The sequence below is a fragment of the Camellia sinensis genome, unplaced genomic scaffold, assembly GCF_055761805.1.
Source record: "Camellia sinensis isolate YWXY unplaced genomic scaffold, ASM5576180v1 Unanchor13, whole genome shotgun sequence".
Taxonomy (NCBI): domain Eukaryota; kingdom Viridiplantae; phylum Streptophyta; class Magnoliopsida; order Ericales; family Theaceae; genus Camellia; species Camellia sinensis.
Window position 1 is genome coordinate 653791 of NW_028129009.1, and position 26293 is coordinate 680083.

General features: G+C 34.4%; 2 protein-coding genes across 2 annotated transcripts; one reads left to right on the forward strand and one right to left on the reverse strand.

Annotated features, from left to right (window-relative positions):
* The first annotated feature begins 2887 nt into the window (after nt 1-2887).
* Nucleotides 2888-18546, forward strand: LOC114264272 (extra-large guanine nucleotide-binding protein 3). The gene is made up of 8 exons (XM_082911817.1): nt 2888-4223; nt 4342-4479; nt 6560-6664; nt 6777-6962; nt 8150-8327; nt 14135-14379; nt 17352-17521; nt 17630-18546. The coding sequence occupies exons 1-8, from the start codon at nt 3192-3194 to the stop codon at nt 18210-18212; spliced, it is 2637 nt and encodes an 878-aa protein (XP_082767943.1). The 5' UTR covers nt 2888-3191; the 3' UTR covers nt 18213-18546.
* Nucleotides 18547-19302: 756 nt separating this feature from the next.
* LOC145814818 (uncharacterized) lies at nt 19303-25519 on the reverse strand. The gene is made up of 4 exons (XM_082911757.1): nt 25190-25519; nt 23870-24015; nt 19566-19684; nt 19303-19486 (listed from the first exon to the last, which is right to left on the reverse strand). The coding sequence occupies exons 1-4, from the start codon at nt 25405-25407 to the stop codon at nt 19385-19387; spliced, it is 585 nt and encodes a 194-aa protein (XP_082767883.1). The 5' UTR covers nt 25408-25519; the 3' UTR covers nt 19303-19384.
* Between the last annotated feature and the right edge of the window lie 774 nt (nt 25520-26293).

Below are 26293 nucleotides of genomic sequence, written 5' to 3' on the forward strand. Positions count from 1 at the left end.
CTCTTTTTTTGCTTTCAATCGCTATTTTTTCCATTGCTGAGTTGATGTTTGCTTGTGGCTCGTGCCAATCTGGTTTATTTTTTTATTTTTTATGAATGATCTATGCACAAGAACTGACTAAATAAACAATTTTATTAATCGAAATGAAATTTGTGATGAATTTGTAAAATCACTGGTGTAATTGCACCGGCTGAAAACAAGTAAAATTATATTCGAACTTGGTTTGTTTATATAAAATGTCAATTTCGAACGAGTTTTTAACTGAACACGAGTTGAATTCAAGTAACTTGATTTTATATAGTGTGTATAAATTTATTGAGCCAAGAATTAAGTTGTTCAAGTTTGACTTAAGAATTTAACAAGTTTAAAATTGCATTTAAACTTGATTTGTTTATATAACGAGTCAATTGGAGTTTTTAACACACTTGTGGCATTAGCACCCTTTTATTAATGTTCATTTCTAATGATTTTTTTGTTTAGCAAAATTGCTTTTGAAAATACTATACTTTTTATTAATGCTCATTTCTAAAAAATGTGACAGTCGAGAATTAAAATAGGGATTAAAATGATTCCTTTTTTTTTTTTTATCTTTTATGTTGTTGGTTATTTGAGGCCATTAATTTGTTGTTATAATCTAATGTATGTATATGTAGTTGAATTAATCACTTAAAAGTCCTAATGATAGTAGTTGTGGTAGTTTAAGTCCTGTGCAATAATTTTGTACGCACAAGTCCCATTTTGGAATGCAATTGATGTTCATGTCCTTTTGAATCTAACGTATTAGAGATGCAACTTTAAAGAAAGAAGAGGACTTGGAACGTCCCTAAGAAATTTTACGACTAAGACGCAGAGCAGAGTCTGCATCTTCATGGATCTTTTCAAACATTTGATGATGATGATCGTTTGAATTATCCGAAGATTTTTAAGTTGGAGGTTTGTGATGCCTCAGCATTTTACACTTTCGTTTCGATCTATTCTCTTTCTTGATCACTTCAGTTTGCAACAACTTTGTGTGTGTGTGTAACTCCAACCCTTAAAATACTTGATTGCTCAATTTTAGGATTCAGAACAGAGCATATGAAATCGACTAAAGAGATGGGGCAGGAGATCTGATTTGTAGGTAAGAACTGAGATATTCTCAGTTCCAAAACTGAGAATGTTCTCAATTTAAATTTGAGAATGAGTTCAGTTTGCAAAAATATCCAATAAAACTGAGAAATTTTTTCAATTTTTTTAGTGTTAAAACTGAAAATATTATCATTTTTTTTTCAGTTTTAAACTAATAATATTCTCAATTTTACACGACCATTGTTTATGAAAATTTCTTAGTTTTTGCACAACCATTGAAAATGGCACGATGAGAATGAAATACCTTTTTCGGGGAATAAGTGGTCTTGAAGGTGTAGTTTAATGTGATCGAGTCTCCACTCATTTAAAGGACAAACCCAGTTGAACCTAGAATCATCATTTTTTCCCAAGCTCTCGTAGTCACCAATGGCAGATGTGAGGGGATTGGGTCTGAAATCACATCATCCATGATGAGGATGAACTTAGGATGTTGTATATTTGGTGGGTACAAAGAGAGAGCTTCGAGAACTAGTGATCGAATATGAAAATCAAGAAGACGAGCTTGATTTGGCATGGTGGAGAAGAACGATAAGGCAGGTGTTGATGGTGTTGAGATAGATAAGGAAAGAACCAAAGTCAAAAAGCTCGGGCTCTATTTTTTATATGTGAAAGAGGGAGTGTGGAAAAAAAAAATAAATAGAAAACAAATGAGATAGAACGGCATGTTTGGTTGTTGTTATTGGGGAGTGGCTTAAAAGTAAGAGAAAGAATGAAGACATCAACTTTTCACACCAAGTATGTAGTAAGACATCTGGCTATGATGGAGGTCTTAGAAGGGTAAATTAAAGATAAATTAGTTTATTAAAAATTAATGGAACTTAAAGGAGTAAATAATCTTGTTTAGGACTTAATGGATTATAAGTTTACAATATGAGACTTGTATGTAAATGCCCCTATGTAATTTTAATCATTTAAGCTGGAATCGAATAAAAAAAAAAAGAAAAAAAGAATATCGATTGACGAGGTCGAGAGGCCTTCATGGTTTTAGTTTGATTTTATGTTTTTGGTTTTAAATGAAAAAATTTGGATCTACTGTTTAAATAAATAAATAAATTTAATAGATATAATAAATTATCATTTAGTGTCACTTTACTGTTTTAATTAAAAATTATACTTTGTCATCTTAATTATTAATGTGAAACTTCATAAATAAACAAAAAATTAACATGTATATTACATATGACAACTTAAATATTGTAACATCCTTAAAATTATCTCATTAATTATCTCTTTCGTTTTTTTAACTTGAAATGTATTTTGTGTGAAGGGTAAATTTAGAATAATGGTAGAGATTTTAAATATTTTATTATTTTTTTTATCAAATGTGAGTGTGAGATCCATATGGTGTGGATCTCACACTTATGTAAAATATTTGATAAAAAAATTAATAATTTTTTTAAAATTTCTAACATTTTTTTAAAATTTATTCACACACTTTTACCGTGTGTGAACATTACACTTCATCTTGATTGGTTGTTCAATAGGGAACCATCAACTTTACACTTCCTCTTCATGTTGGGTGAATAAATTTATTACATTATTTTAGGTATACGTTTAACATCAATAAAATTATAAAAAATTTAAGAAAAATTACCATTCAAGTTTCATAAACTACTTATTTTACATATTAAAAAAATAATAATTATAATTATTCATATTTATAAAATTTACTACTTATTTTTTAAAATTATTTTTCAAACTTTGACCGATTTTTTTTTTCCTAAAATTTATATGAAATCCTTATAACTAAACTAACTCCAGATTTCAGTAATCTTCGACAACGACGAGCTAAGGCCAGTTACTTACTCAAAATGTAATTATTAGCTTACCCAAAATAAATAGAAAACAAAATAATAAATAAATTATAAACCTGCCTCTCGTTACTCTTTGCCGATTCTCAGAGAGACTTTTGACTGATTCAATGCCCCCATCACTTTCATTCTCTCAAACCTTGATTCGATCCATGTCTTCTTCCTGCTCCGAAACCCTAGTCTTGTTCAATCTCTCTTCGATCTCCAACCTCTGATTTTGAGGAATTTTCTTCAATACTCCCAGCATCATCAATGGCGTCACCGGAGGTGGAAGATGCGAAGAGGTGGGAAGAAGTTCTGAGGAAGATGTTACCTGCCGGAGCTCCATTGCCTAACGAAGAACAGCTCGATTACTCCATCGCGATTGAGTACGACGGCCCTCCTGTGCCCTACCAGGTCCCCAAGGTCGATCCACTGGACGTCGATTCCATCTCCATTCGCACCTCTTCAATCGTTTCCGTTTCCGAATGCGTACCAGTTGTCCCTGTTGCTGTCCCGATCGCGAAGCTTTCGAGGTTCAACAAAGGCGGAAGAAGCACGAGTCCAATGGAGGTGAATCGGAGATCGTCGTCGCTTTCGCGGAGTCAACAGGAGTTGCAGAATGAGGATTTGGAGGAATTGGCTGCAAGAGATGATGAAAAGGAGGAGTTTTATTCGGCTAATCCATCGCTGGCTCGAGATCCGAATTCGGTTTATGCTTCGAGTGTTGCTAGTTCGATTCGCAGACCTGTGGTTGAAGCAAGACGAGCTGTAGTGACTTTCGATACGGACAAGGATGAAGAGGATGAGTTATCTTCAGAGAGGTCGAGCGTCACTGATATTGCAGCGTCCCCTGTTGTGGCTCGGAGTAGAGAGAAGCGGTTGCTGAGGAAGAGTGGGGTTTGCAGTAGGTGTGGGAGACGTAACCGGTTAAGGGAGAGAGAGGCTTGTATTGTGTGTGACGAAAGGTATTGTAGCAATTGTGTGCTCAAGGCCATGGGGTCGATGCCTGAAGGGAGGAAGTGCGTGAGCTGTATTGGGCAACCCATTGATGAGTCGAAGCGGCCAAGTTTGGGGAAATGTTCGAGGATGTTGGCGAGGGTCTGCAGTCCTTTGGAGATCAGGCAGATTATGAAAGCCGAGAGGGAGTGCTCGGCGAATCAGCTTCGACCCGAGCAGCTTGTTGTGAATGGAAGACAGTTACGGCAAGAAGAATTGGCGGAGGTTTTGGGTTGCCTGATGCCTCCTCAGAAGTTGAAACCTGGGCGGTACTGGTATGACAAAGATTCTGGGCTTTGGGGGAAGGTGAAATCAGAGAATATTGTTTGGTCTATGGATTGTTTTTTCGAAATTTGTATTCACTTATTTATTTTATTTTATTTTATTTTTTTATTTGTTTACATATTTAAGAATGGAATTTCAGGAGGGAGAGAAGCCTGACAGGATTATAACTTCCAAATTGAATGTTGGGGGTAAACTTCGGCCGGATGCGAGCAACGGCAATACAAAAGTTTATATGAATGGTCGCGAAATCACGAGAATTGAGTTCAGGGTATTGAAGGTAAGTGATCTCTTTTATGCACAAATCTTTAATACTTACATCAATCATCTCTCCACCCAAGGAACACTGTGACACACATTCAATGCACGTGAATTGTGAATGGTGAACATAACTATGTGTTTCTTCTGTAGCAGCACTAGACTTAATTTGTGATATGTTGCATTTACCCTAAGTGTCAATTAGCTGCAAATGTCTTTCAAGATCAGGAGCTAGCATTCTCAAATATAGAAATTATGCCATGATTACCAGTTACATCTCCACTGTGGATAAGTAGTCATCCTCTATTAGTCTCTAGAACCTCTTGCAGGCAATGTTTGGAAAATCAATGCTGTAGAACTGATTATACAGTAATTTTTACTTTGTAACTAATTGTCATCTATTGATTGAGATTCAAAACTTCTTAATTCCTTTTCTCAATGCCACAGTGCCACTACTTGATTATTTATAGGAGGTGGGATTCTTAGATTGTGAGCGGAGGTTTGACGAGAAGCATAGTGATAGCCAAGGACTGTGATGAGGCACTAGGATGGAGAGAAGATCTGATTAATTATTGGCTTCTAAATATGAGAGTGCCCTATAGATTGAGGTTGGTGGAAAGTCAATTCAAGACACTAAACATGCCTTATGAGTATGATACCTAGAAATGAGGCTTTGTTAAATTCAATTTTTACTAGAAAATGCTAATAACATGGTACAATTTCGTTTCAAAACAATAAATTTGGTAATGCAAAGTGATCCAATTTTTTCCCTATTTATTGCCATGACAGTTTCTTTAGGAAATGAAACAAGTATAATGAAATAAATCTAGAGAGAGGAGAGTTTTGGCATAACAAAATGTAATAAAAGAGGCCATAATACGCCGGATATGTCTTTTTACATGATTAGTTTGAAGAATAATAGACTATATTATATTAGATGTCTAATTTTTAACAAAAAAAAAAATACTCACATTTAGTAGGGCCTTAATAAATTTTATTAATGTTATCCTACACCTATCTCACCACATTTTAGAGCACATGGCAGACCATGTCTGTATTCTCGATGCTTGAACCAGAATGATCCACTTTCCAGGTTACTTTGGTTGAATTGAAGCAAATTAGGTGTGGATGAAATTGTTGGGCTTCCTTTGATGGGTTCAGAGAAACAACCTTTCTCCCAATGCCGAAGCAGTAACAGTTGCAAGAGGACCAGGAGCTTGGTAGGAAGAAGAAATTGGTAGAATAGTTTGGGTTCTGGGAGGGTAGAGAGGTAGTGAAAGGTGTTTGGTGTTATTTTTTAAAACCATTTTATGTTCCAAAAAAGAGAGAAGACGAAAACAACATAAAATGTGTTTGGTGGAACTGTTTTCAAGAAAATTTCCTGAACATGTTTCATTTTTAGTAATTTATCTTGGATAGTTTTCAGAATCTTGTATTCATAAGAAAATAGAATTGATTTGAAAATTATTGTGTTCTCAAAACTTTTCATTGTTTTCATTTGCGAAAAGTTGAAAAATGAAAACCAAGAACAATCATGAAATGATGAACATGAACCAAACATACATTTCAAAATTAAACTTGTTTTTAGGGTTTGGTTTGAATTGTGCATAGCTGTGTGGGTAGTACCTGCACATCCCCCTTTTTGGGTTCAGTATGCTTATAGACCTTTGGTATTTCAGTACTTTATGCTGATAGAGCTATGGATGCTATCTTCCATCACCATTGTATATCAGTTTTAACATACATCCTGTTTCTAGTGCATTTTGCTTGTGTAGTTCTATAAACTCTTTGCATAGTGAGCTTATAGTTTTTGTGTTTTGACGTTAAGTTGTCTTGTCAAAGTAACAAAATCTTCTATATGCTGCATCATTTGCTAATTCTGTATCTATGATGGTTATGTAATTATTCATTTATTCTGGCTGATTTTATTGTTTTTCTAACCTCATATATGTTTTCTTTCAAAATGCTATCTGTTGAGCCCTCTAACTTGTTTTCCTCATTTGGGTGGCTAATCTATTTATTGTATTTAATTTTCCTTTATGCTTTGGTTGCTTTCCATTTGAGTGCTTAACAATGTGTTCTCTCGTTGATTTTCATTTCAGCTGGCCAACGTTCAGTGTCCGCGAGATACTCATTTTTGGGTGTACGATGATGGGTCATATGAGGAAGAGGGTCAAAACAATATAAAAGGGAACATATGGGGAAAGGTTCTCTCGTAATCTGTGGCAAACAAATTTTGTTATCAGTATCAAGTTTGACCTTCACCAAACGATTGTTAATTGATATTTAAACAGTTACTGTTTGGTTTTTGCTAGGCAGGCATCCATTCGTTTCATTTGTTCGTTAGTATCATTGCCTGTGCCTCCTCTAAATCCTTATGTCCCAAAAGAAGATCCAACGACATATTCAGGTAGATCTGTGCCTGAGTATTTAGAGCATGGAAGAGTTCAGAAACTTCTGCTGTTTGGGTTAGAGGGGTCTGGGACAAGCACTATCTTCAAGCAGGTTGATTTCATTTATTCTGTTTTGGTTTGCTTTTTGTATTATATTCAGTTCTATGGTCACGTGGAATCTTGTCGATCACCTATAAATTTTCCATGAATCTGGGTCTTTGTGCCTGAGCTACATTTTCAAAATCTTCAAAATTTTGGCCAAATTAGGATGACATAGATTGAATGTTACAGTATTGTAGCCAAATTCAACATTTCAACTGAATTCCCAGATAATCTGCTGAAGTTTAGTCTGAAGTTGCCATTTGGAGTATGGTGAGCCTGTATCTTAGGTAGCGTATGGTAGAGTTTTAGAATTATGATTTGAAAATAGAGTTGTATTTTGAGTTTGTGAATTTTGGAATAATTATTTGAGTGTGGAAAATTTGTTTGGTTATAAGTTTTGAAAAGAGTTTGAAATTTTTGATGTGACATGATATTTGATTAAAAAACTTACAACTAATAATCAAACACACAACCCAAAATTCTATTCAAAACTCATAAAAAAATTTAAAAAAATTCCGAAAATATTTTTTATTTAAAATATAAAAATAACAGGTGTCAAAAAAAAAAAAAACACTAACACTGTTCCGGTCAATTGGCCGGACGTCTAGGAGGATGACCGGGTAGACGTGTTTTCAAAATGGGTGTGGAATCAATTTTTGAAAACTCTAACCAAATACCACACTAAAATCAAGAGGTGGAATCAACTTTCAAAAGCTACACCATACAGAGCCTTTAGTTTTTCCCATCTGAATTTTCTCCTTTTCAGTTTTATTAAAATCCATTGCAAATTCAAATTTCACCCAAATTTGTGCAAAGGTTCAAGGCTGTTGCAATGAGTTTGTTACCTTTGAAATTGTTTCTGCTTTATCCAATTATTCAGTGTAGATACCCAGTTATTTGGTACCTACTTGTTGCAGGAAGTAATGATTACTCTCTGTTTCCATAATATACCATAAATTTGTGCTGTGTTCTTTACTAGTTAACTCATAAGATTTTGCTACATGGATTAAAAATTAAAATATACCTGCTGTAGTTAGGTTCCTTTGATTTCCCAAAAAATGTTCTTCTGTTTCTTTTATGTATGAATGAAATATGTACTTATATAGCATTTCCTTTTCAGAAGTATCTTCATGTTTCTTAATGAATATCACATTTCCTTAAAATAAATGAAATGTTTTTGCTTCTTTCATGAAACAGGCCAAATTTTTATATGGAAACAAGTTCACTCCTGAAGAGTTGGAGAACATTAAGCTAATGATTCAAAGTAACATGTACAAATATCTCAGTGTCTTACTTGAGGCACGAGAGCGTTTTGAAGAGGAGGCTTTGATGGAAAAAGAGACTCTTGCTTTGGATGATGAAGAGTCTACTCCAGGTCTCCTCTTTTATGCTGAAAATGTTGCTTATTGTTTTAGTGAATGCCTGATTTTTGTATTTCCATCTTTTTGTTGTGGCCTTGTGCTTTTTTCATGTGCTATAAAATCAGTGGTCCTTCTATGAACTTTCAATTACCCTTGGAGATTGCAGTTTGATTCTTTATATCCTTGGTGAAAGTTCAAAGCAACACGAGATGAAGATGGGAAAGATAGAAGAGGTGGCCTTTTAATTGTTTAGGGCACTTTTTGGTAAAATCCTTCTACATCTTCCTAGAGGACTTTGTAGAGACATTTTGTCAGTTTGTGAAGCCATTTGGTTATTCTGGTACTTCTTGATAATTTTGTTCCTAAAACTGCATCCACATCAATACATTCTGTAACTCCAACTTTGAGTTAGCTAGTTTGTCCATCCTTTGTCCTTTCTTCCATGACATTTGGGGTGAATATTTATAATATGGTCATTTGGTGGGTGTCCCTTTTTCTTTGAGTAAGTTGTTTAGTTTGAGATGGAAGGTCGACATTGTAGGTTGGGATAATAACTATCTTAAATTTTGTAGGGACATTTGGGTAGAGTGAAATAGGATTATTTCAGGCAAGGGTAGAGTGAAATAGTTACCTTCCATACCAGACAGATGTAGAACGATGTTTTTACAATATCTACTTTTTTATTTATTTTTGAATTTGTAGTTGATTAGGAACATTGTAATTTAGTATGGATTAGCCTAGAATGTTTAGGTTTCCTAGCTTGTCTTGATTTTAGTTTATTATTTTTTATAGAGCTACTTATTCTACTATTATAAATACATGTGTAAGCCTACAGGCATAAGTTAGTTATTCATTCAACCTAATATTTTTAGAGAGTTTCTTTTATTTTCTTGTGGATTCAAGAAATCACATCTACTAGGACGATATCTAGTCTCTTTTTCCATTACCACCACGTCAATTGGTAATCAGAGGGAGGTCTCCCTTGACTCGATTTCAATGACCGCTGGTGGTAATCAAGGTCGACCAAACCTCACGGACCAACCTGAAGGGCAATTCATAACTATGGATGCGTTTGAGCAAAACTTTTCTTCTCATCGAGATTTTAGGTATTATGAAAATTTACCTAAATTTAGTGGTTGTGAATAGTTTAAAGATAATCTAGATTGGATATTAGACATAGAAGCTTTTTTTAAAGATGAAAATTTCAAACTAAGAGGAGTCGAGGTATGTGTTATTAGAACTTACAGGTTCAGCACTTTGGTGGTGGTTAGATTTGCAATCATTAAGAGAGGAACAAAGCATTCATGGTCAAGAATGAGAAGACACATAATGGAGAAATTTTTGCCATGGAATTATGAGCAATTATTAGCAAAAAGTTCAGGCCAAAACACGAAAACATGAATATTCATGCCAAAGAAATCCCCCAAGAGCTTAGGTTTGAAGAGAAATCTACATTGCCTCACAACAACCAAGAATTAAATGAAGAAAAAAGTCTCAAAAGTATACCACAAAGAAATTCATGAAAAACAATAAATTATTGCTGAGGTTGCAAATCTTGTTATGGAAACTGAAGATTCGTCAAAGAAAGAAATTGTCAAATTGCAAGATGAGATCAAATTATATAGTCCAAAACAAATCATTCACCAACTGATGGCTTAATTAAGGAGGTGAATCGGAGGGCTACCATAGCACAGAAGTTTGTTCTTGTATTCATGGGCAGTGCATTTAAAAACAAAACCACTTCTTGACAGTGCTCTTAGAGTTTATGCCCTTGACCGAACTAATGAAGAGAATGGTTTTAAATAAGTTGCCAAAATTGCTTAAGCAAGTTATCTAAGGTTACAAAGAATGCTTCTTTCCTATATGAACTACAAGAGGATGTGCATTGGATGGGAGCCAAGTATCCTTTATGCAACATATGCATTCACCAATCATCCAAGAGTTGTTACACTATTTCAAAGTCAAGTATGGGAAAATATTAATCTTCAAGTACAAGATGGATGTAGACAAGCTCAAACATAGGAAGTTGTTTTGATCCATGGAAACTTAAGGGCGAGCTTTTTATTTTTATTTTTTTTAAGGGAAAGAGTATGATGGTAGAACAAGATTTTTAGAATATCTAATATTTTCATTAATTTTGAATTAGTAGTTGATTAGGAATCTTGTAATTTAGTATGGAATAGCCTAAAATATTTATAGTCAATACAGGAAGGTGTTTTATGCCCAAAACTCGAACGTTTCCTAATGTATGAAGGTGTTTTATGCTATTGAGGGGCTAATGGCTTGATGGTTCGCTATGTTGATATGGGGGAAGCTAAGATAAAGTTGAAGTGCATGAATGGCCTTGTGGGGCAAGTGATGCTGACCTGTATAGAAGAGTGCAAAGACAAGGTTACTATTGGCCTGATTTGGCCAAAGACGATGTGACAAATGCTCAGAGTTTCCTACCCCAGACAAATGTCATTTTGTTGACATACCAAGCAACTGGAGGCAACCTATATTGATTAATTAAAATAAGGCTCAACTCCCAAAAGCCTTGACTACATTGCAGACACATCAATGAAGGCTCACTCGAGCATGTAATGCACGTTCCAAGAAGCGATCTTGTACTAAAGGTGTCACCCCATGTAGTGAGGGGTTCAAGCGTGACTAGATTTGCACCTAAATATTTGTGGTTAAAGTGGTGAACAGGATTGGATATTGCTGTCTGGCAAGGATAAATGTTGATATTCCATTGCCTACTCCAGGCAGCATAAAATGGTAAATCACAACTTTATTCAAAAGTTGGAAGGACGAATCACCATTGTACGAGTTGATCAATGATTAATGAAATATTGAAGTTTATTCATTCAAGCTATCATGTTTTGCAACAATATTTGTATGTTTGAATGCCAAATTAACGTGATAACAATACTTGTATGATTAAACACGTCGCCAATGAAACAATAATGTTTGCATGTTATACGCCATTTATTGAAACAATATTTGCATAGTCATCCAAGTTATCTGTTTTGCAACAATATTTGCATGTTTGAACGCCACATTAATGAAAAAAATTCTATACTTATTAATGAAAAGTTGTAAAATAATCTTTGCAATGCTTGCTTATGTGGAGAAACTTTCCAATTTAAAAGAGTCCTACTTGACATAGGTTTCCCTACACCAATTGAGATTCTACTACTTCAAATATGTAAAGGTCTTGAGAAAAACCCATAACCAACAACTTACCCCTGGGATACCTAACAAAGATAAAATTATTATAGAAATTCTGGTTTTTTCCTAGTCAGATGGTGTATTAAAGCCATGTGGGCATGGGTCACAATTTCATTTTGGCAGGTTGTTCTAGTTAGCTAGGAAACATAAATATTTTGGACACGTTCCTGAAACATGATGGAAGCTGCAAAATTTTTGGAAATGAATGAATAATATTTCAAATAAAATCTAAAACTTATTTATCAATATCTATAAACCAAACCAATCCTTAAGTTCCATCAAATGGGGTTGGCCTTAAGTCCCTTCAAATGAGGTTGGCCATCAATATCTATATGTCCATTAATTGATTAATTGAACATGTTTGAGGTCTATGCATCCATTCACATGAAGGGCACAATTGTACAATTTGGAAGTTAATGTCAATATAAAACGAAGTCAACCAACTCAAAAGTGGTGCATAAGGTTCCAATAAAGCATGGTTTAAAATTTATCAAAAGTAAATTTGAAAACAATTATAAATAATAAAGGTAAAGAATCTTGAGGCGTGGGGAAGAATTTTAGTATGTGAAGGTTCCTTTGAATATAGAATATAAGTTAAGAACAAGGTTAAACAAAGGTTAAAAAAAAAAAGAAAAAGAAAAAAAAAGTAAATTACTATAGAAAGAAAAAAATACGATATTTATAAAGAAAAAATCTAAAGAACTTTTTTTTTATTTGTGTTTTTGTTACCATTTTAAGAAAGCACGAGAGTCTATATTCTAGGAGCAATAGGAATGAAGAAGAAAAAGATGTTACTCGTGATAACAGAGAAATCCCAGTCTTAGCTTCCATTTTTGTATAATTGGTTCATCTTTGTCACCTCTTATCCTCGTCATTTTCTACTCACTTTTGAGTGATTCAAATTTGAGGTGTTTTCTTTGTTTCCAATCTCTATACTTTGTTTTTCAAAAAAGGAGAATACTAAATGGTGTTGAAACAACTCATTGTTTTGTTATGTTTGATGTGCTTATGTGTGATATGATAAATTTGGTGAGAATCTTGTGATTTTGAATTTTCACTAGTGTTTTTTATTAGTATCCCAATCAAGGAAAACATTATATTTAGGCTGATTTGGTGGAAATGAGATGACATTTTGTTTCTTGCATGTGAGTTCAACCAACCCAATCAATCACGTGACATCGATTATGGAAGCCATTGGCTCTTTGGTAGGGCCTTGATGGATTCTTTTCTTTTTGGAAACATACACATTAAGGGGCTGATCCCCGTGAAACAGACATTGTGGGCAGAGTTTCCCATTCTACTAAATGAACGTGCAAACCCCACACACACGTGCGTATGTAGCATGAATCATTACTGTCTCAATATTATACTTAAAAGCGTTCACTTCCATTTAAGTAGGGCTGCAAACGAGCCGAGCTTTAGTGTGTTTGGGCTTGTTTATTAAGATTTTAACGAGCTCGAGCTGAATAGAAATTTAACGAACCGAGCTCGAGCCGAGTTGGCTTAGGCTCGACTCGACTCGAGCTCGAGCTTGTTCACGAACCTTAACGAGCCAAAAAATTTATAAATTCATACTTGCATGTGAGACTAAAGTTATAATTAAAACTTTGATTATACAATTATATATACAATATATATAAACATACTAAAAAAAAGTCCATATTTTACTACAATAATAATATCTACTACCACTATTATATAAATATACTATCTATAGTTAAGTATTATTTACATTTATATTTTTTAAATATATAAATAGCATATTTCTCTTATTTTTTTACATAATTTTATATTATTTAATATATAAATAATAAATATTAAACGAGCCAGCTAAGGAGCCGAGCTTACGAGTCGAGCTTTAGACTGTTTGGGCTTGTTTATTAAAAATTTAACGAGCTCGAGCTCGAACGGCAAAAAAAATTAACGAACCGAGTTTGAACGAGCTCTTACCGAGCCGAACTCGAGCTTGTTCATGAACGGCTCTGTTCATTTGCAGCCCTACCTTTAAGATCGTAATAGAAACAACATAAATACTTTTTATCATAATACAAGAAGGGACATGTAAGAGTGCTTAACAGTAAGCAGTTTCTCAGTTTTTTTTTTGCCTTCTTTTTGTTGGTCTGTCCTTGTTGAAGATCTTCACAAATTCAATGGTGTGTGCACCCGTTTTGCGCCTTATGAATATATTTTATATAATATAATTATCAATTCTACATTGACATATGCACACAAAAGAATTGGATTCACATTCACACACCATTTGGACTATATCATCTATGCATGCCAGGAAATAATGACTGAAGAAGCCAATCTGATTACCACATAGTATTTTATGCCACAGATGTGGATATTAGATCCTTCCTTGTTCTTCTCTAAATGTTAATTACTAATTTCTTGGCAGTTAGTGTTGCATATATAAAATTTTTCTTTCCAATCTATAATGTTTGCCCCTTTGTCATTCTTTTAAGTTAAAGATTTTGACTTGGTGATTGAAATATGGATGACTTCATACTTTCATGGTTAATATGTGGCTAGATGTATATATGTATGCAAATATTATTTCGTAGGCTGCTGAGCTCATATAATGGTTTCTGTCAAATGAATTCAGGTGAAACAGGATCCAATGGAAGTAAACTCTGTGTTTATTCCATCCACCAAAGGTTCAAACATTTTTCTGATTGGTTACTGGAAATCATGGCTATGGGAGACTTGGATGCTTTCTTTCCTGCTGCAACACGTGAATATGCTCCTATTGTAGATGAGATTTGGAAGGATCCTGCCATCCAGGAAACCTACAAGAGAAGGAAAGAAATTCATTTGCTTCCAGATGTTGCCAAATATTTCTTAGATCGGGTATGGTGTGTCTGCATCATCTTTTACTCTATCTCGTGATGATGACATATTTATTGCTTAGCTGTAAATTGTTCTTGCCACTTGTATATTTTTTTTTATTATCACTTGTTTTTATTTTCCCCCCTTATTTCATCTTTGTTCTTAAGTCTGGAGTGAAGTTGAAGTTAATGTTTACTAGCAGCATCTTCAGGTTCCTGGTTTGTTGAATCAGTTTGTGAAAGGTTTGTCAGTTTACATATAATAATTTTCTCGTTAGCTTTTATAAGTTCGCTTGCTTTTATAAGTTCGCTTGCTTTTATAAGCTCACACGTATTAGGATTTGGCTCATAATCATTTTACATGCACGAGAGATAAGTTTAGCCTATCTTAGTTCAACCATGTGATAAACTTTTTTGAGTACACATGTCATAGTCTAATGCATGGAAGAAAAAAGAACCGAAGGACAAATGTCCAGCTCATGACAGATGGGCTTCAAAGCTGATGGACAATACTTAAAAACAGATGGGCCATTTCTGTATTTTATAGTAGTGTATTTATTTCATGTAAATAGTCAAACTGTGAATGTGTGGTGTAGTAAATAGCCATACTATGTTAAGATTCCAAAAAATAGAAAAAGATACTGGCAGGTCAAAAGCAGCTCACATATCCTTGAGCATAGACATGTTCTTGACTTGTTCGTCACTTGAGCTTTCTTTTAAATCCCATACTTGGTTCTTGTAATAAATGAACAAGGTAGAGTGAGCCCTACAGTGTGCAAGCCTGAATTGCTCACAGTGTTGCAGCCCTTAATGCTCTTGATGTTTTAATATATAACCCATTGTGGAATTTGAGTAAAATGATGGGAATAATAGGCAGCAGATATTGATATTTAAATGCATTTGTGCTTGATAATTAAAAAGGAGTGTAATTTTTGAGTTTGAATGAAAATGAAAACTAGTTGAAACTTGATGGTCAAGAGATATTCAAGAGCGATTACTTTTGATATCTTGGTTTGAATTTTCACAACGAAGACTGGGGAGGATGTCTTTCATAGGCTTAGAATAATATGGATGGAAAAATGTTTAGAGACATATTTTGTGATTATAAAATTCTTGTGAAGTTGCTGAGAAGTTCTATAAGACGAGTAGAAGCAAGGTTCTGAAAAGCGGTTGCGGTCGCCGTAACGGTGGCGGTGACGCGGTTGCGGTTGCGGGGTGTAAAGGCCGTAGTGTAACGGTTGCGGTTACCGGAATCGTGAATTTTTTTATTTTTTGCACAATTTGAAAAAAACTTACCGATACGCATATTTTTTTTCCATGATCATATTTATTGGGTTAAAAATAAATATTGATCAATTTTTATAAATTTTTAAGTATGATCCAATATATTTCATATTTTTAAATCACTATAAATTGAGTTTTTTACATTTTATTTTAATAATTAATGACTTTATATTTTACAAAAAATCAATCACTAACTATTATATATAAGATAAATAATGACAAAAGTAAAAGAATAAATAAGAGCCTAAATATATATATATATATATATACATATTTTAACCCAACCAAATAGATGATAACCACACTTATTATTATTATTATTATTTTCAAACAATATATAGATAGACACACACAAACAAAATGGTTTAGTGATAGCAGCTGAATAGAATAGCATACATCTTATAGTTTCAACAAATCAATAATATGTTCTTCATCTTCCCTCTTCTCTCTCTCTCTATATCTCTTGCTCCTCTATTTTCTCTCTTTATCTTCCCTCTTCTCTCTATCTCTCTTCTCCCATTTTCAGCTTTTTTTTTGTGTTTTTTCTAAAGAAACAGTTTGGAACCGTTACGTAACGGTGCGTAACAGGCCGTTACGGCTGTTACGGCACCGTTACGACCGCTACAGCAGCCGCTACGGCCGACGTACCTGTGAATCTCAATCACACTGCAAAAGCGGCCGTAACGGGTGGCGGTAACCGCCAAAACCATTACGTAACGGCGTTACGTAACGGTTGCGGCTGCTTTTTAAAACCTTGAGTAGAAGGCTCGGTTTGTCCAATGTTACAGAATGATGGGAAATAAGGATAACAATATATCAAAAAATGGATGCAACCTGAAATGAGGATGTTTCAATGAATAAATGGTGTTATAGGAAAAGATAGAGTAAGAAACAAATGCACTAATAGGAAGTTACAAGTGGCACAGATTGATGATAAAATGATGGAAAGTCATTTGAGAATGTTTGGTTATGTGCAACCTTCAACAATTAGTTCCTTAGGAATAGTGATTTGATCTAAGTTGCGGGCACGGAAAGACAAGAGGAAGGGCAAGAAGGACATGGTTGTTGAGGCAGTCAAAAGGGATGTCATTGCCTTGGATTTAACTAAGGATATGTGACCTCCAGAGGGTGGTAGCCTGGTGGTTGGGGACTTTCTCCCATGTGATGGGTTCAGTTGTCTGGGGCGATGCTCATGGTGAGACTTGTGCCCATTAATCCTAGGCCACTGGCTCCTTTCCACTATGCCCTTGGTGGGGTTGGGGTTACGCTATGGCTCAAGCTATCATGAGAGAGCGCCTGTGGATCCTGTGCGCGATACCCTCATGTTACCAGGCCCATCTAGGCCCTTCCTGTCCAGCACCCCAGCAGGTTTCTACATGATGGTTGCCTTGTCCTGCCTTTTTTCCACAAAAAAAAAAATTGTGGATATGCATTTAAATAGAGCCAACCCGACAAATTATGTGCATTCTGATAAAAGACCTGTTGAATTGAGAATAATATCTGTGCTCCATGCAAGCTTCATTAAATTTTGCAAATCATGTTAGCTCTATTTCTTATTTATGGCATACTCATGTGGTATGAAAAGCAACTTATCTTGCCAAAGATTGTTTGATAGGTGAACTATGTGTAGTTTCTCTCTAAGTGCAGAAGAATTATTAATCTGAAATTTAGATAGTTGTATTAACGATAGTGACATGCAATCTCCAATAGGCTATTGAAATATCCAGCAATGACTATGAACCTTCAGAGAAAGACATTTTATATGTGGAAGGAGTTACTCCTAGCAATGGTCTTGCCTTCCTTGAATTCTCATTTGATGATCACAGCCCTATGTCTGAGATGTACAATGAAAACTATGAATGCCAGCCTCCTTTAGCCAAGTAATATTCTCCGTTGCAACTATGTATCTTCTGATTTGTTTCCCTCATTTTTTTTTTTCTTTCCTTGTTGCTGCTAATTAAACAATGCTCTCTCTCTCTCTCTCTCAGGTACCAGTTGATTCGTATCAATTCCAAGGGACTGCATGATGGCTGCAAATGGCTGGAAATGTTTGAAGATGTTAGGGCTGTAATATTTTGTATTGCTTTGAGTGACTATGATCAGGTATGGCTCCACACTACTGGTGATATTCAAAACAAAATGCTGGCAAACAGAGATTTGTTTGAGAGCTTGGTGGGGAACCCTTGTTTTAGGGACACCCCATTTGTACTACTCCTAAACAAATACGACGCATTTGAGGACAAAATCAACCAGGTTCCAATCACCATTTGTGATTGGTTCAAGGACTTCAGCCCTGTGAAGCCACATCACAACAATCAGTCACTGGCAAACCAAGCTTATTATTATGTGGCTGTTAAATTCAAAGAGCTTTATTTTTCAATGAGCGGGAGGAAGCTGTTTGTGTGGCAGACTCGATCTCATGAGCGTCCATCAGTTGACGAGGCATTTAAGTACATAAGGGAAGTTCTCAAGTGGGATGAAGAGAAGGATGAAAACATGTATGGAATCGCCGGGGATGATTCCTTCTACAGTACAGAATTGAGTTCATCTCCTTACATCAGGCAGGAATAGAATTCTTGTTATTGTTATTATTCTTTCAGTTTAGCCCCCCTTGCAGAGAGCTTTCAATGTTTCAAGGACTATCGGTGAAGAATTTCGTGCATTGGAGGTTTGATTTGGATCAGCAGGGTGAAGTTAAGATCATCTTCAATGGAGAGAATTGTGTTCTATTTTCTGGGTTGATTTATTCTCTTGTATTCTCGTGATCGATCGATCACATTACTGACAAAAAGAAGAGTGCCCCCCACCCCCTTTTTTTTATGGTTGGTATTAGTTTGCTTTTATGTTTCTGTAAATGGTGAGAAAAATTCTTCTAACAATTATTTATTTTTGGTGGTTTTGCTAAGTAATATGTGTTGCTAAGTAATATATATATGGTTCTAAAAAAAGAGTAATATATATTTTTTAATGACTAATAACTTGGCCTAGGCAAGATGCTTTGGATTTGTCGTGTAAACTTGCGGTGGAGATCTTTTGGACTCGTAGGGTCAACTTAGGGTTCAAAGGCCACCCTCTGAACCCATGAATTGGACGAGAGGTGCACTTCAAAACTTCTGATTTTTAATCGAAGTGACTGATCTTTAGCAATTAGAACTTCAAACCTCACGATTTTTAATCAAAGCGACAGATCTTTAGCGATTAGAACTTCAAACCTTTTGATTTTTAATCAAAGCGACCGATCTTTAGCAATTAGAAAGGGCCAAAGGCACCAACATCTAGAGGGTTTGACAGATGAGGCCGCAAATCAATGGTTGCTAGTGGAGGTGGATTTTCAAAACACAACAGTGGTCAATCCGCGATGTTGCAAATCAACTGTTGCTGTTGGAGGTGGATTTTCAAAACACAACAGTAGTCAATCCAGAGGTGGATCTTCAAAACTCATGGTCAACAATGGTCGAAGCTCATCCACGATGATCTCATACAAAAAACCATTATTAAGAGCATGAGACACTCTCTTGTTGCACTTTTTAGGTTGATAAACGTTTCCTCCCTCTTTTCCTCACAGATCAATATAAGAATCAAGGGAAATGAGGTTCTAAAAGAACCATCATGTCTCCTCGTAGATTTCCCTCCTAGCTTTTCCCCTTATACAAAGGAAAAATAAATCCAGAATGTCAACGAAGACTAAAATTTGATCTTGGAAGGTACAAACAATTTTCTACATTGCCGTATACATGACATTGTCAATAGAAGGATATGCTATACAAGAGCTTCCTCCGATGCTGCCTCTCAAAGTTAACCACGATCTCATCAATTGAATCTTCCCAAAATTCAGTTGTTTCGAGCTGCTCATAGAAATCATTCACAAAAAGTCATTGATCAAATAAATTTACAGAATCTACATTTGTACAATATAGCACGCACCTCTTGGCACAAAACAAGAGCAAGTCGAGCTCCTATGGCCGCTTCCTCATGGTTATCTTTCACTTCCAAGTTTATCACCAGCACCGGTTTCATTAGAACATGATCCCTACTGTGGAGATCTGCACCATGTTGCATGATTGTTATGAATGGACACAGTGGCATAACCAGGAATTTAATTTAGCGAGGTCATCAACAAGTATCATCAATGTCAATATGTCTGCTTTAGATTCTACACAACCTACCAAAATCAGCTTTCACATTATAAACTGTAATTTTATACATTTTCAATCACATTGACAAAAATAAACTCAATTTTGTAAAATTACATATAAAACAAAACTGGGATTTATTTATTTATTTATTTTTGTAAACTGGAAATGAAAACTTGTCAAAGAGCCACTTAATTCTGTTGTAACTAACATTAGTTAGTCACATTACGGAGCTCAAAACATTGAAGCAAACAGGAACGAGCCACTTGAGAGAGAGAGGAGAAACCTTTGATTGGTAAGCTACCTTTCCACAAATTACAATTTTGGGTATATGCACTCTGTTATGTAATGATTGGACAGCAATCAAAAAATTGGAATCTAGTAATGGTGAAGACATTGTCTTTCTATGGAGAGGACTATGCAACAGTTGCCACAAATTTGGCTCTCTTGCAGTCCATGGAAAGATGTTCGAAGGTCTAGGATTGAAAACAGAACATTCTTTTAGTACTTGGTCAAAACATTGACACCGGCAAAATTCAAAATGTCTATCATGTCAAATAAGATGATTACTGGGATGTGACTTTTACATACTCTTCAATCCCAATCCTGAAGAGATACTTGCTAATCATTAAGAAAATTTAATTAGTACAAACGGGATAAGACTATGTACAAACCCACCCTAGACTATTGGAGCCTCATGCACTGGGTCGCCATTTTTTATTTAGATTATTGACAATAATTGAAGTCATAATAAAATGTACTGTTTTACCGTTTCAATTTGACAACGAGATATTAAGATCTACTATACAGTAATGCAGCATAATATTCAAATAAAATAAGTTTATGCAAGATGAGAAGAAATATTAATAAAAAGACGCACCATAATAACCCAAATATGCCATTGTCTTCCATGAACATCAAAGAAAAAGCAAAGAACAAAAGTTCAGACCCTTTCATTAACACCTAAATGCACAACATTTATACATAAGGCTGTTCAATTTATCCCATAAATTATCCTTTCATTAGGGCTGTGAAACGAACCAAGCTACTTTGGTCAACTTGTGTTTGGCTCGTTAAAAGTTCAGTTGAGATAGACTTATTATGTAAACAAGCCAAGCTTGAATTTATTTTAAACTCAGTAAATTTTTAAGTTTGGCTTAACTCTGTATAAGTAAAACCAACCTACTTGAGCTCAGCTCTATTGATCGGCTCAAAAGATAAAACAAACCAAACTTAAACACTCGTTTACTTTACAAGCCAAGCATGAACAACTTGCTAGGCTCGTTTACAACCCTAGCATTACTAACCAGAGAGCTCTCATGCATCTCCCCCTCAGCTCGTTCTTCTTCCTTGTGAGCGTAATAATTCTTGAAAAATATTAAAAACAGAAACAAGAAGATCAATAATATAGGAATCCCAATCAAATCCCTTAGGCTTCACATCTTTTTGTTGAGGTTGCATCGACAATCCATTACAATACTCTAAGACCGGTGAAACGAAAGAGTACCATGGGAATACATGGCTGCTCCCCACTTCTTGACTCCTAACTTTTCGCCTGAATTCGGATTTCTAAGTCAGAAACTTCAAATTTCGGGCAGAAAAACCAGTCTAAACAATATTTAAAGCCAAATAAAGCCCTAATAATACCATCTAAAGAAGCTAGTATCACTTTAAAACTCATTGGCAAGTCAACAGCCAAGCCCAAAAAAACACAAAATATATAAAACACCCTATACTCAAAAAAACATAATGACAACATTAATAAACTATTAATTGTGAATAGTGGAGATGGAAAAGTTTGCACATAGAAATGGATGAATAGGTGAAACTCCTAATTATGGTTATCAAAATGCTACACACTCGGTTAAATGAAATAAATTCATATAATTTTTTACTATCACATCTCATGTCAATTTAGGTCTTTGCCTCCCCCTAATGTTTCCATTTATGGTGATATCACTCTTCCTTGCCGTAGTATCCACAGGTGTTTGTTGTACATGACCAAACCATCTTAGCATGTTCTCTCTCAATTTATCTTCAATTGATGCAAGCCTACCATTTCACAAATATATTCATTAATAATTCTATATTTCCTAGTCTTATCACAAATCCATTTAATTCTCATTTTAGCTACACTTAATTATGAACATGTTGTTTCATAGTTATCCAACATTCTATCCTATAAAACATTGTTGGCCTCATAGTTATTCTATAATTTTTTTTCATTCAATTTTGTTAGTATCCGTTGATCACATAATATGCCAGAAACACTCGTCAAGTGAAACCAGCCTACTTTGATTTTATGGATCATATTATCTCCAACATCACCATTCTTATTAATAATCAAACTAAGGTAATGAAAATATTCATTATTTGTTATCTCCTAGTTTCCAATCTTTACTTCTCAATTATTTATACTTCTATTGTCCCTAAAGTCACATTCCATATATTTACTTTAATTTCTATTAATTTTAAACCTTGTTAACTCGAATGTTTCTCTCCAAATTTATAATTTTGTGTTAATTCTTTCCTTATTTTTCATCCACTATACCAATATTATCAGCGAACAACATATACCGTGGGACACTAGAAAGCACGGATACGGATACGAAGGACGGATACGATACGATACGGATACGGTGATACAGCAAAACCTAAAAAAGTAGGATACGGGTACGGTTAGGATACGCTTGTAAAAAGTAAAAAATAAATAAATTATTAGTAGTGAGTTACACATAAACTTAAGAATGTTGATAAACCACAATAACTTTATGATGCAAAATACTAATCTTTAAGAATTAAGTATTAATTTAAGGCAGTAACTAATTTAGTTTTTCAATTTTCAATAGGTTTTGCAAATATTTCATTTCAATATCAAGTCTAATATGTTGATATTATAATATCAAAACAATCCACAACTTGACCCTATGCTTTTTTCCTTTTGCACTAGTCAAAAAGATTCTATGCAAGTTTATTTGCTTATTTATTTATTGATATTGTTATATTATCTTATTAATCCTTACTTCTATGTAGTTATAGGGGACATGCATTATACAATGAAGATATGTCAATTTGATGAACTCTATTACTTTAGCTTACTATGTTATTTTTATAAAAAAAAACCAAGTAAAGTATTGTAAAAATATTCTATTTATTCTTGCAATTATATTATATTATGATGTTATGTAAGAAATGATACAATTATAATTTATATGTGACTTGGAGCATTTGATACTTCAAAATTAATTAAGAAGTATCTGATAATATGTAACTTGGAGCATCCGATACTTCAAAATTAATGAAAAATTAATTAAGAAGTATCCGATACTTTTAATAAGTTCTAATACGTATCTGTAAGTATCCAAAGAGTATCAGTATCCGATACGGATACGATACGGATACGTCTTCCTATTTGAAGTATCCATGCTTCATAGGTGGGACATCATCTTGAAAATGTTAGTTAATTCATCAATTATTAAGAAAAAATAGGTTAGGACTCAAAACAAATCCTTGATGCAATCCTATAGTGATAGGAAATTCACTAGTTTGTTTTTTGCAAGTGATATAATTATAGCATGAATATACCATTTGGTCACATCCTTTTTTTACAACACCCATCATATTATATCTCTAAGTACCCTAATTTATCACCAAAAAAAAAAAAAATCTCTAAGTACCCTATCGTAGGCTTTTTCTATATTGATAACAACCATAGCTAGATCCCTCATTTTCTCTCTAGACTTTTCTATTGATCTTCTTAATAAATATATTGCTTCCATAGTTGATCTACTAGACATAAATCATGTCATTTCAAAAATTTCCCTGAATATGATACCCTCCTTACTTTAACTTCTACAATCCTTGACAACCTCACTTCGCCATCACAACTACATCTAAAATTTGGCAACCCTTAATAAATGGTCCCTGAGAAGAACTAAACTTCCCAACAGCAATCTGGCGTACAATACCCAACAAAATGAATAAGTAAATAACATTATTAAAAAAAGAAAGCGGCAATGATTTCATGTTATCCATAGTCCATAATCCATAATCATGCAATGCAAACAACAAAATAGGAACTGCAAACAAACCAACCTTCAATAACCATGTCAAAAACCTTTTCTTCAAATGTGAACACCACATCAAAGTAACCATCAGCAGCATTGTCTTGCCAACGCTGTGGTGCAAGTTTGACAGCTGAATTCCTCTTAAGCATTGGTAATATACCATTGCGCTTGTATCTGTAGTACACTGTTAAGGATTCACTTTGCTTTAAAAACTTACACATGCAATGGACAACGTGAAGTAATCACACACTTAAATCCATAAGTAGTTCTTATATTACAGGCACCAAAACTAAAGCATAAAACTACTATTTCAGAGTTCACTTAATTTAAAGGGATATAAACATAGTTCCAAAGATTAGACATTATTAAGTAACAATGTATCATCTCCTACCTGCTACAACTTGGAATTGTTATTAATTTTATTTGTAGTCCCAGGTAGTTTATATGAGTAAAGAGTATAAGAAAGAAACCAAAAGATTTCCTGAAACATCAAGAAGAACAGTTTGATTATCCCAAAAAATGAATTCTACAATTTTCTAATTAGCTTATTCACAAATTAGATATTTAGATTAGATGTTTTTAACTGTGAATGAAACAACTAAAATAACTACGAAGTTTACCTTTTTTCTTTCACAAGAATCTAAATTCCAGTCATTACATTTAGGGAAAATTTCATTTCAGTGTAGGGTTTTAAAAAAAATTATAGATAAGTGGTAAACTTTATACCAATTAATAATTAGATTCATAAGCTTTATCATGAATTTGTAATAATTTCCTGATAATACCACTGGTTGGTAATTTCCCCTTACTTTTAAAACGTAGGATTGTCTTGGGTAATGTGGATCTTCATAAGTACTGAAAACTAACCATCCATGTGATGTAAGGGAATTTTTGGTATATCACAAGTCTGTCAGTTGCCCTAATACTATGGTATAGTATTGTAATTGTTTTCAGATCATAGTGAAACCACAATGACCAATCCTATTTTGGGTGAACCGTGTAAATTTTTGTATACTTTTTTTATTCATGTTTGTGTTTTGTGTCAAACTGATCCTGGTTAGGTTCTTAACATGTCTAATCTAATATAAATTAAAAGAATTCAAAATGCTAAATAAAATCCTTAATTTGCTAAATTATAAATTCACAGAGATAACCCAAAATAAATAAATAAATAGTTTCCTTCTCAAAACCAAACAGGGCCCTAAGAAGGACCTGCAATTTTAGCAAATTGAAGCAGCATTAACGAAATATAATCAATAAATTTCAATCCCAAGAAAGCAGAAAGAAAGAAAGAAAGAAAGAAAGAAAGTAAGCATTTTCTCAGGAAGCAAACAGAAGGGGGGGATACAATTCGGGATCTTTGCGGCGGAGGTCGTCGAACATCTGCTTGTAAGGAGTACCGAAGTCGTAGACGTTGGGTTCTCTGAGGGAAGGTCCAGGTAGCTTAACGTGCGATCCGGTTCCGTATGAGGAGACCTCAAAGCCTTCTCTCTTGAGGAGAGAGTGAGCCTCCATGCTTCGATTCTGATTCGATGAACAAACCATGGCGTATCGAAGCCTCATCATGCTTTCCTCTTCTCATCACACTCACAATTCTCTCTCTACTACTCAACTCTCAACTCAACCCAACCAAGGAAAGAGGTTTCAAGGGGCCCATTTCAAGGGTTTTGAGTGTTTTTTTAGGCCCAGTTTGGTTGTCTAAAAATACCATTCACAATATGTGAGGGACATAATTATGTTTTTAGAATATAAAATAAATCAGTTATATTAGAGATTCTAAATAAATTATTAAATTTTTATCAAATCTCTTATATAGTTGTGGGATCTACATGCATGTGATTTGTATAGGTCTCATACTCATGTGAGAGGTTTGATTGAAAATTTTGATAATTATTTAGAATCCCTAATATTTTCCAAAATAAATTATAGAGGTGAAACTCATAAAGAAGTTTGGCATTTGCATCATAGAATGCAATATGAGCATTTTGTTTAGAAAGTTGGGTAGACATGAATCCTTGGCCATCATGCAGTCTGCTAGGTAGCTCGAATCCATCAAGGCTCGAATGGCTCGAGCTATCAAAATGACGTTGTTTTGGTATCTTTTTTTTTCCCCCTCTATCTTCCTAGATCTGTTCTTCCTTTGTTTTTTTTTTTTTTTTCCCTTTTCTTCTTCTATAACTCAGAATCAAAAAAAGAGATAGAAGAGAGGAAAAATTAAAAAAATCAAACAAGATCTGTGCTGGTTAGTCTGTGTATACACAGATTTGCTCCACCACCCCTATGTTTCTTCTTCTTCTTCTTTTGTATTTTTTGCTCCACCACCACAACACCCAAAATCAAAATTCACAAATCGAGAAACAGAGAGAGAGAAAGAGAGATACACAGAACAGAGAGAGATAAAGAGATATACATAGATCTATACAAATCTGTGTATACACACACAGATCTATCT